This window comes from Aplysia californica, unplaced genomic scaffold, assembly GCF_000002075.1.
Source record: "Aplysia californica isolate F4 #8 unplaced genomic scaffold, AplCal3.0 scaffold00298, whole genome shotgun sequence".
Classification (NCBI taxonomy): Eukaryota; Metazoa; Mollusca; class Gastropoda; order Aplysiida; family Aplysiidae; genus Aplysia; species Aplysia californica.
The window spans coordinates 357,247-368,585 of record NW_004797568.1 but is presented as its reverse complement, the minus strand read 5'-3'; the positions used below and the strand labels follow the sequence as shown (position 1 = coordinate 368,585).

The 11,339-nt window shown below is 43.5% G+C and overlaps 1 protein-coding gene across 1 annotated transcript in view; it reads right to left on the bottom strand.

Moving 5' to 3' along the window:
* LOC101861294 overlaps nucleotides 1-9,636 on the bottom strand; it is a 17,662-nt gene extending 8,026 nt beyond the window's left edge. The window contains exon 1 of the mRNA XM_005101766.3: nucleotides 5,132-9,636. Coding sequence (XP_005101823.3) covers nucleotides 5,132-8,519 — 3,388 coding nt within the window. The 5' untranslated portion in view covers nucleotides 8,520-9,636. The remainder of the gene's footprint in view (nucleotides 1-5,131) is intronic.
* Between the last annotated feature and the right edge of the window lie 1,703 nt (nucleotides 9,637-11,339).

The window sequence follows — 11,339 nt, the reverse complement described above, 5'->3', positions numbered from 1 at the left end:
CTCCCCCAAAACTCGTTCATTCTGGTCTATTTTTTTTAATAACCCAACTATTTACTACGTAATCAATATCATGTTCACGAAGTGGAGCAGGGGGCAGAGGGGCCGCGCGTCGCAGTCTACCTTTTACATTTTGTACATGTACTTTAATGATCTATCGTCCTTTTTTGTGTAGGTTTTTTTTATGTTTGCTTGTTTGTTTCTTTTTATCAGCAAAAAAAAAAAAAGAATATACAGAGCAACTTTCGTTGAATCGGAGATGACAAGTGAGAGATATCGGTGACCCAGTGCCTCGAAACTGTTTCTTCACGCCGTAGGCCTACATTTCATGGTCTGTTTCTCTCGAAGTCACTTCCCCTTATTATTTCCACTATGTTAATAAATACTAATTTATAAAAAAAATCTTAGTGTATGGTTTCTGCTGATTTTAAAAGGTTTAGATCTACAGCTGGGATCATATCGCTTTTAAAAGCAAGTCCGCCATGTTTTTTTCATGCGAGATTATCTTTACTGAACGCAAGTTTTGAGAACCTTTAGTTCAAAAGAGTGTTCTTTATAAAAGTGATTTCTTGTAACCAGTTTTGCCACAAAAAAAGTGTCTTTGGTGAGCTGTGACGTAACACATATATGCGTATACAAAATGTTTGTGAGAAGCGGGAAGTGCTGTGAACAATTCTATTATCCGCGTTAAGGAGATTTGTAGTATTTTATATAAATTTATGAAGAAAAGGTTTTTAATCTAGCCTCAATTGTTGTGGAAAAAATACGATTAAGTTAAGACAAACTGAGACAAACTGCTGTGCAAAGTATGGGTGACATTGATTCTCCCGTTATAATTATATTTGAGGATAAGTTGCGCCACGAATTTTTGACCAGACTACATGTATAGTTTTTCCCATATATATATATAATCAAATCTAAATAGTCTAAGTAAAATTGAGCATTCAAGGCTTACTCACTAAGATTTAGTGAGTATGTCTTAAATAAGAGAAGGTCCTTTCTGTTCTTACGACCCTGGTGGACTTCATTCAACCGGAGAGAAAAAAAGGAGAAACACACCACTCCTCGATTTAGGCGAAATTGGGGTCGGGTGTCAGGTGAAAGTTTCACGCTGTTTACTAGAGTCTGTTTCTCTCAACCGATGAATCACCGTATTGTTTTCATAGTAAATTAAGTAAGGGCATTGGTCTGAATGGGTTTTAAACACTATTTCTCTTTCTTTACCGTCACGTCATACCCACATTCACACATGGAAGATGGAGTCAGAACATTCAAGTAAAAATTTTGATGAAAAATTCTAAACATACCTTACTTCAAAGAGGTGTAGCGCTATTAATTATACCAATGCCAAAATTAACTGCTCTGCTTCGGCCTTCTTTTCTCTCCCTTTGGATCCTTAGCCTTAAGGTGATTTAATTTGATTGACGTTGCACGGTTTAATTAAAAATCACTTGCCATTGTCACCATGAGGTTCGAGCTAGTTCTTATAAGTATTTGTGATTATAATTGTACATAACATGCTCCCGCTGTTTTTAATGACGATGATTATAGACGAATGAAGGTTGTGGCCTTATTTGGTAATCGCTATGATAATTGTTGTAATAATGATGGAGCATCAGGTTCATGATGAGGTAACGGTGAAGATGGGGGTGATGGCGGTGATAGTGTTAGTGTCTCTCCCTGAAAATGGCATTTGTTAATTACATGTAAGTAAGGGGGTTGGTCTGCTAGGCTCCTTTTTCATCTCGGCAAAGCAGTATCCCTACATAAATGATGGTGGGCTCACGATACCTTCTGTTGTTCTTGTTTTTGTTCTTGTTCTTCTACTTGCTCTTGTTTTTGTTTCTTCTTGTCCTTGTTCTTCTTGTTCTTGTTCTTCTTGTTCTTCTTTTTCTTCTTGTTCTTGTTCTTGTTCTTCTTCTTCTTCTTCTTCTTCTTCTTCTTTTTCTTCTTCTTCTTCTTCTTCTTCTTCTTCTTCTTCTTCTTCTTCTTCTTCTTGCAAAGAGCGGAAATCATCTTTAGGGATAGCATCAACTCTCTGAGCGTTGCCACTGTTGTGAGGTTCTGACTTGTCAAGAAGATGGTCAAAGCTACCCAGGACATATCTCTTGACTGCCGGGGCGATAGGAAGTGTCAACTGAAGTTCCTGTCCATTAACCTCTTCACTACCATCAGACTTCATCATTTTTTGGTTCCTCAAGCGAGACTCTGACTCTGGTGGCAACGAATTGGCTGCGAGAAGGAAAGCTTCAACCTTCGCACACATATAAAGAAAAGTAAAACCAAGTCCTTTCTTATTTTGTTACATAAAATTAAGAAATGAATGTTGTATTACTACTGTCAAAGATTCAATCACTACTGTATGTTTCCTCTCGGTCAGAATAATTGTTGGCCTGTCTGTTGATCACGTCCCCTCTCCTTATTCGCGGCCTGCATATTATTGCATTAGACTAGTGCGCACAATAAGCGAAATCTTTTCTATTCTTCTACGTCTACTTCTTTTTTTATTCTTCTTCATTTTCTTCTTTTTCTTCTTGTTCTTGTTCTTCTTGTTCTTGTTCTTGTTCTTCTTCTTCTTCTTCTTCTTCTTCTTCTTCTTCTTCTTCTTCTTCTTCTTTTTCTTCTTTTTCTTTATCTTCTTCATCAATTATACGCACATTCATTGATCAACTTCACCACATATCACTACTTACTTCTGACGTATTAACTCAGATGGCTCCTCCCTCTGTCCCTGGTATTAAGGAATTTTCTACAATAGAGCTAACAGGTCTATACAAAAATATTAATCCGTTAAGACAAAATTGATACAAGTCACTGTGCAAAAGCTGGAGAGTTTATGTTCGATAGTTGAGGAGATATTTGACAATAATTTGTGCCACGATATTTTGAGCGCACTATAGTATTTTTGTTTTTGTTTTTTGTTATATATAAGGAATGACCGGCCTCTTCACAAGATATGACAAGATAAGATAAGACAAGTTAAGATAAGATAAGATAAGATTAACTCCATTGAACCACGAAGGAAATTTTGGTGGATATAGGCCGAGGATACCGGAACTAACGGATTTATTTTTGAATGCCTTGATAAAGGCCTACCAGACAATCAACATACAAAGTTTCAACATCAACACAGAAATGCACCCAGTACACGCATGTTCACTGACACACACGAAGTGCTTCACAACTCGGTCACACTAGCATAAGAAAACAGTGTGTCTGTGGGCATGAGCCCTATCTCCCTCTCACTCTCTCTGTAGCTGTCTCTCTGTCTTTGTCTCTGTCTCTGTCTCTGTCTCTGTCTCTGTCTCTGTCTCTGTCTCTCTCTCTCTCTCTCTCTCTCTCTCTCTCTCTCTCTCTCTCTCTCTCTCTCTCTCTCTCTCTCTCTCTCTCTCTCTCTCTCTCCTTGTGAATATGGCAACACAGACCCAGGATGTTTGAAAGAGGAGAGACCTTCGAGCTAGGAGCCTTGTTTGTCGCATAAACCTACAGCACTATCACAGCCATCACAGACTTCACTAGGCACAGCATCGCGTGAAAAGGCCACGTTGTATTTGAAATACGTACATGTTTTCAGATGAGTCCAGGTTTCAACTGGAACGGTAACGATAGACGAATCAGAGTCACCTGAAGACCCAACCAAATGTGCACTCCAGCTTGCTTCAGACAAGCAAATAACTTTGGTGGAGGCAGTGTCGTGGTGGAGGCAGGAATCAGCGATTCTGGCAAGACCACACTTCTGTCTGTTCGTGGGAAAATCAGCTCAAGCCTACATCAACCAAGTTCTCGAGCCCATTGTACTTTGCTTTCAAAATCAATTCCAAGGACAAGTATTCGTGCCTGATAATGCACCAGCTATTAAAGCTAATGTGACATTTCAATTTCTCAAAGCCAACAATATTCCTACCCCGCTCCCATGCACTTGCGGGACATTTTAGATTGAGCCATTTGTGCCAAACCATATTAGCCCTGGACTCTTACTCAGTAAGAACAAGCCTTTAATTCAAGAGTACAATAATATCGCCCAATAGACAATAACTCGGCTCATTCAGTCCATGCGTCGACGATGTGAAGATTTGAACAACGCCAGATGTCCCACACTCGTTACTGGAGCTGTTACTCTACATTTAGATAACTGACAACTGCAAGTTCAAAGTTGAAGACTAAAATATTTTTCTCTTTGCATTCAACGTGTTTCCCTGGTTGTAAAATGATTGCACTCTCGTGTGTGTGTGGGTGGTTGGCGGATGCTCTGGTGTGGTTTGCTTCTTCTTTCCTGTCAAACATCTATCGTCCTTATCTCCCCTCCTTCTTTTATGTGTTTGTTACTCTCTTGAAACACCTCTAATCTTCTGGCACCCATATGATCTTATGCAGTTGCGAGCGCTGTAAAACTTCTACTAAAACAAAAACTGCCTTATCTGAATTCTTCAGACAGATCTGGTAATTAATGTATTAATCAAGATATTGACTTTAATACGAGTATTATGAGATGTGAAGTCCCCCCCCCCCCCCATATTATGTTTATGTATTTATATTATACATTAAACATATAATGTGTGTGTGGAAAGGGGGGGGGGGGGTCTGTGTTCTACGAGTGTTCTCATTATGAGGATAATCAAGTCTGTAATTGTCACTGGAATAGTCTCTTTAAAAACTGAGTTTGTCGCTATTGTACTTCCACGAACGTAGAAGGTTTATTTTTAAGGCAAACTTAGGAACAGGTAAATATAGGACACTCCCCTGGGCGGTGCTACTGACTGAAGTGTCTTTAGGCCATTAACATGTTCTTTGCTCAGTATAATTATAAATGGGCTGATTCTTCAATGTCATGCTCATAAATGTGCCTGAACTGCAACAGGGAACTGCTGCTTTTTCTTTCCTAATCCTTACTATCGTTATTTTCCTTTACTTCTTTTGTATGTTTGTCACACTCTTGTGAACTGCTATTTCCGGGGTGTCTTGATAGTCGAAGCAGACTTTGTGCTGTTCAAGCTAGAGGGGTGAGCAGAGTAAGTCTGATTCCCTGTAAGGACTTCTCTGTTGACATCCACCCTTTGGTGCTCATATGACTTTATGCTGTTGTAAGCTCCGTAAAACCTCTACTAAAATATTTTTCAAAATATAAGACACTCACCTGTTAAAGTGATTTTGCCGTAAGAAACCCGCTGCAAGTCACCGTCCTGGCTTGCCTGTCTTGTTATTCTCAATGTCCGAGGACCACTGGACATTGGTTGATCCTCTTGGGCAGTAGAGACTGGTTCACTGACCTCCATCACGTCTGCCACTGCACCAGCTTTCCTTGTCGGCTGTTCGACCACTGTGTTTCCGCTTCCGCTTCGGCTCCACAAACCAGACATTGACATGTTGTCGCTGGCGGCCAATTTGGCTAAAGGTGCCTTAGATAGTGCTGAAGAGTTGCCCCCACTTCCATGAACTTGCAGTGGGACATCTTGGCTTCTAAAGTCAAGGTCACTGTAGTGAGGAAGATTTTGGTCCTGTGCAGGATAAGGAGGAGGCGAATAATCCGCGGTCGGGTAGTGGTGATTCTCGTCTTTTTGTGGGGACGAGACGGGAAATCCTGAGGATGACGACGTTCTAGAGACGACATTGTTTGGAGAATGAGCGCGCGCGCCCGAGGGAGAAACGGTACCACGTTGAAAGTCACGACCAGCTCCGACTTTCGGAATCTGTGAAGGCGAGAATAAAGGGGAAACAGCACGAGGGGAGTCCGGATATTGGTCAGTGCCTGCCACGGCAATAGGAGAGTTCGATGTTGAATATGTCTGTGGTCGTAGCGGTGAGGACGTGGAACGTATAGGAGAAGTATTGCAAGAGGCAGACATTGGTCCCAGCATGACGCTACCTACATTCTTATCTCTTTCCACTATGTGAGAGCTTGCTCTCCGCTGAGGAATTCTGGGAGATGAGTTCCAAATGGGTAGCTCTAGACTCGCGCCAGCACTCGCAGAGGATTTGATCTCTGACATTATAAAATCACTAGGTGAATTACGACTCCCGCTGAATGAGCGGTGTCGCGTGCATGCGCGTGGACTCACGTTACTTTGAGGCGGTTGATTATGGTGGAAACTGCTGGACTTCGGGTTAATCACTCTTCGCGGGGACCGCGGGACTTTATGAGGACGAGGCTTTGTTCTCCGAGGGCTAAAGCTGAAACTCCTCTCAGGGAGAGGGCTCAGGCTTCTAAAGCGACGACCTAAAATAGCGTCTTCTTCGCTGTCGTTGCCTTCCAGTCTGCTCGGGGTTCGAGCTCGCCTGTACGGAGACGGGATATCGCTGTAGTAACCCCTCCAGTCTTCGTGTGACCCCACGCTCGTAGTACTGAAAGCTGACGTCATACTTTTGGAGTGAGGCAAGGAGAAAGAAGCGCTTCTGGGAGGCGGTGTTTCGTCGCCGATGTGATACAGTTTCCCCGCACTGTGTGGTCCCCCTGCTGCGTCTGTGTAGAACGACCTACTACCACCTACCACGTGATGTACTTTTTTATAGGGTTCATGACCCTGGAAAATCTCATCCGGGAACGAGAGCGCTTTTGGTGGGATTTTCGATCCTGGGCTCAAGTGGTGGGGACGATACTCTTCCGAGCGAACGCCACCTCGCGGGGGAAGACGTGGGGAGCGCGGGATGAAGTGAAGGTCGCCAGACTCCATTTCAATCACGTGGTACAAGTCTCTGGGTACACGTGAGTCCAGACCTAAGGGCACGCTAGTACTTCCGGGAGGCCCATCCCCTGGGACAACAACGCCACTCTCCTTGGACTCGGGAAGGGATCGGAATCCGGTGAAGACGTTTATGAATCTATCCCAACGTTTATGCTGTCTTCGACTTCGCCTTTTCGGTCGTTCATCCACGCTGGACTGTGAAGATTTTGACACTTTACTCTGGTGAGAATCCCCGCTTTGAGCTGCTCGACTGCCCGAGAAAACGTTTTTAAAGCGCGTCCACGCTGTTCTAGGTTTTCCCTTGCTGTGCACAGAGGAACCTCGAGACATTCGACTACTATCAGCCGACGACTCAGGGTCGTACTCGGGCAAGCTGTCGCTCGGGAAATCCACGATTCGCCGATTGAAGTTACTTACCCCGATTTCTCCGAGACTGAGACGGCTCCTTTTGCTCCTCGGGGGTCCCGAGACAACGGCTGAAGATCGACTAGAATCGGAGGATTTATTGTTCCACTTTTTAGCTCCCGACTTTCCTCCCACAACTGGTGAGTTTGGGTTGCTCTTTTTCTTTACCGGGCTGTGCAGACAGTGGTAGTATTCGTTCATGTTACCGGATCGAACCGAACTGACTTTGCTTAAGCTCGCCCGGTCCGTTCGCTCCATGGGCGGGAGTCGTTGTTCCTCGTAATAAAAGTGATCCCCATCGCCTTTAGACACTCGCCTCAACACAACGAGGCTGTTCTCGGAGTTCCTGCGGATGTCGTTGAGACTTGGCGGGCAGTCGCTGTCGGTGCTGGCGCCTTGGATTAGGATGGTGGGTTCACTGCTGCGGTACACAGAAGACGAGGAGCCCCAACGTGTGTTCACTCGACCTTGACCTCCCTCCCCGGGCGCAGGCAGGTTGGGAGGGTGCAGAGTCTGACCACCCCAGAGAGGGTGATCTTGACCAAGCCTGGCCGCGGCGCTGAGTTCTTCTCTTAGCCTCTCCGGATTCAGATTTCCCAGCGACGAATGTCTACGAGCTTCGGCCGCAACTTCTGCCAACCGAGGCGTAAGCAAATTCTGGGAGCCCAACACGAAGGGCTGGGGCGAATCTTTGTCGACGGACAGTTTGTGAAAGTCAAAGTCGTCGCCATGTATGGTACACATAGAGCTGCCTTGAAGGTGGTGTGGGCTGCTCCAGTAGCCGCCCCGCACTCTCCTGCCGGGTGTGGAATGAGCTGATGGCGGACCGCTAGGCGGACGCCGTGTTTTAAACTTCTTCAGAATATCTTGGAGCAGCATCGGGTTCGCATGAGTGCTCGGGTGGTCCTCTGACTGCGTCGCAAATCTACGGAAAGGAGTCCAAGATTTTTTAACACTGGCGCGAATTTTGCTTTTGAAAAAGTTCCTCTTCTGAGCACCCGGTGTTACTGGGTTGGCGTTGGCCGCGGTGAATGCCGTGTCTTCGAGGTAATACGGACAGTTACTGCCGCTCCCAGCCTCCGCTGAGCCGGGAAACAAAGAAGAAGGATTGTTTTCTGAGTGGCCCATCGAATCAAAACTGATCATAAAGGACCGGCCCAGCTCCCTGAGTGTGATAGCATTTGTGTTGCAAAGGGCGGCCACCATTCTCTTCCGGCGCATTCCTCCATATTGGAATATAATGTAGAAGTAGTCCATGAGTATCTCTCGTTTCTTGACCACTTTCCTGTGGCGCAGGTAGAAGGAGGCAGCCAGGAAAAGTATCATTCCGCTAGCCACTGTGACAGCGGGCACCCAGGCGGGAAAGAGAGTCTCGAAGTGGTACGGCTCTCGCGGGGTCACCGAGCTGTGGTTACGAGGGGAGTCCAGGCTTTCCATAAAAACGATGGACTGACCTGGCCAGCAGCCTCAACACGCTACAAGCATTTGCATGAAAATGACATCCCCAGTGTGGAACTGACCTTTACTTTTTGCTGAGGTTTAACATCTAAGTTCAAATAAAGCACACGCCACAAGCCTCCCCTAAAAAGGAAAGTAATCAGCCAGTAACTAACCCTTGCTTTGGTGATTTCAGTTATAAGTAGGTACATGATACACAACACAAAGGGGGGGGGGTCTGCTGGTTACCTGCAATCGTAAAAATACAAAGTACACACGTCAAATTTATACTACTAAAAGATATTCAAATTATTGCCGAGCTTTCTTTTTCTGTTACTTTCTATTAGCCTAAAACTATCAACAGACACAGAGAAGGCCATTCATCAGTCTTATCAACAGAAGACTCGGTGAAGAGGAGCCATCTCAAAGAGCAGAACAATTCGACCTCTGATTTTCAATAGATTTAGAAGGTTTCCCCCAGGACTAGCTCTTGAAATGTTCATGCACAGATCAACTTCGCACGTTGTTGCACAACAGCTGCCGTGGCGCAACAAGTCATTAAAATCCTCCATGCATCATGTGTGACTGCTCATCACCGTCTCGTTGGGACTCAAGAGCAATAATTACATCCCCTGCTTAGACAAACAAAAGAGACGGCTACAAATGCTCTACTGCTGAGTAACAATATCTGCTTTTGTTGAGTGACGTAAACGGAAGCTCTCCCATGTCGTAATGCTACATCAAGTAACCCTCATACGACGTTGTAAGTGCATGTCTTCGCTTCCTCAAGAGACATTCTGGAATATCCAGCTGCAAAAAGCAACTAGCACTTGCTTGCCAACCGGTAATAAAAAAAGTCGCGACACACGCAAAAGAAGATAGAAGTCTAGCTTTCTCACTGTCAAAAAATATATTTGAAACCATCTGAATGTTTGCCAAAATCTTTAAAGCAATCTCAAGAAGTAAAATGCACCAGAGAACTGCAGATGTCGAGGTGACAGTCCCCTCCACTTCAGACAAAATCTATCTGTACGAACGAAACGCGCCAAATGTTTATCATTGACCTTTACATTTTCTACGTCTGCTCTTCAGAAATGGCGGCGATGATCACCTCCGTAGAAAGCTGTCACAGTTGCTTGGTCTGGAAAGAAAAAGAAAAAAAAATGTAAAAATTGGGAAATAGCAACAATAGTAGTTATTTGTTACTGCATGTGAGTTGTCTGCCTTTCATATATGTTAGGGTCAGTCTTTTTGTGCTCTTTGGATCATCTTGTCATCATCATCAGGAAAAGGCAAGACCCAACCATCTCCTACCCAAACCTCTAACCAGTAACACACACACAAACACACACACACACACACACACACACACACACACACACACACACACACACACACACACACACACACAAATAATAAAATCTCTTGCAGCGATCCTGAGTTCAAGTTATCGCGCCGTTCAGCGGACGATAAATCTCGAATGCCACTTGACGTAAACAGAGAAGTCGCTTGTTTTCAATAAGTGGCTTCCTTCAAAATCGATATCATAAAGATCTAATTTATTCCAATCTGGTCTGAACTCTATCGCCATTTTACGAAAACTTTCAAATTAGGCAATCGTACTCTCATTTAAGACACTGAACTGTTGTACAGACGCTCAGAATTAATACATCTAATTCATCTTATTTCAGGATACGGATTGCAATGTTCGCATCCATGTGCGGAAACTTATTCCTTCCTGTATTTTTCTTTAACTAGGATTCAGAAGAATATTTTTGCACCGCTCGTACAGGGAAACAGACAGGACAGACAGACAAACAGACAAACAGACAAACAGACAGACAGACAGACAAACAGACAGACAGACAGACAGACAGACAGGCAGACAGTCACTTTTTATTCTCACATCGACACAATTCAATTCATTAAGGAGGCGGGCTGCCTCACCCTACAGGTCAAAGCCTACCTATGCTCAGTGGGATTCAATATTCCAAGGACAGGAATCAAACTCAAATCTTCTGCAAGCAAAGCAACAGACGAAACTGTCTAAGACGGCCATCCATTGTCGAGGAGAAAAGCAGTTGTCTTAGACAGGTGACCGTCTTATACAGTGTTACTATGAAGTAAAAATACTGAAATAAGAAGTGGCCGTTTGTACAGTTGATTATCTTATACGGGTGACCGTCAGCGCAGGTTCGACTGTATACATATAGGCCTACTTACATATGTAATATATATATATATATATATATATATATATATATATATATATATATATATATGATATATATATATAATATATATTTATATAAAATATATATACAATGTATATATATATATATATATATATATATATATATATATATATATATATATATATATGTATATATATATATATAACGCCACCATGGAATCAGTCACTTGTTAAATTTGGGCATACAGTTATTTGTATCATCTTAAAGTTAAAGCTGCTTCCTTCGTCTTGCTTTTATGGGAAAAAGATACCATTTTGAATAGAGGTCTAGACATTTGCTGTTGAAGGAGGTGGGGATCGCCCAATATCAGAGGTAAAATTAGCGAGAAACTTGCCGCCAAAGTCTGGTGACTTTCAAACCATAGATGTCCTTGAAAGCCGCAAATCTACATTTCGTGTGCCTTTGATCAACATCTGCTGTCAGTACATGTAATAATATCCACACAGGAATGTGTTTGTTAATTGGCGTGTCGCGGTCTAGGGGCACAGAGTTCGCCTCTTAGTAAAAAGGTTTTGGGGTCCAGACTTGGCCAGCGATGAAAAAGATTTCTTCACTTAAATTGTGT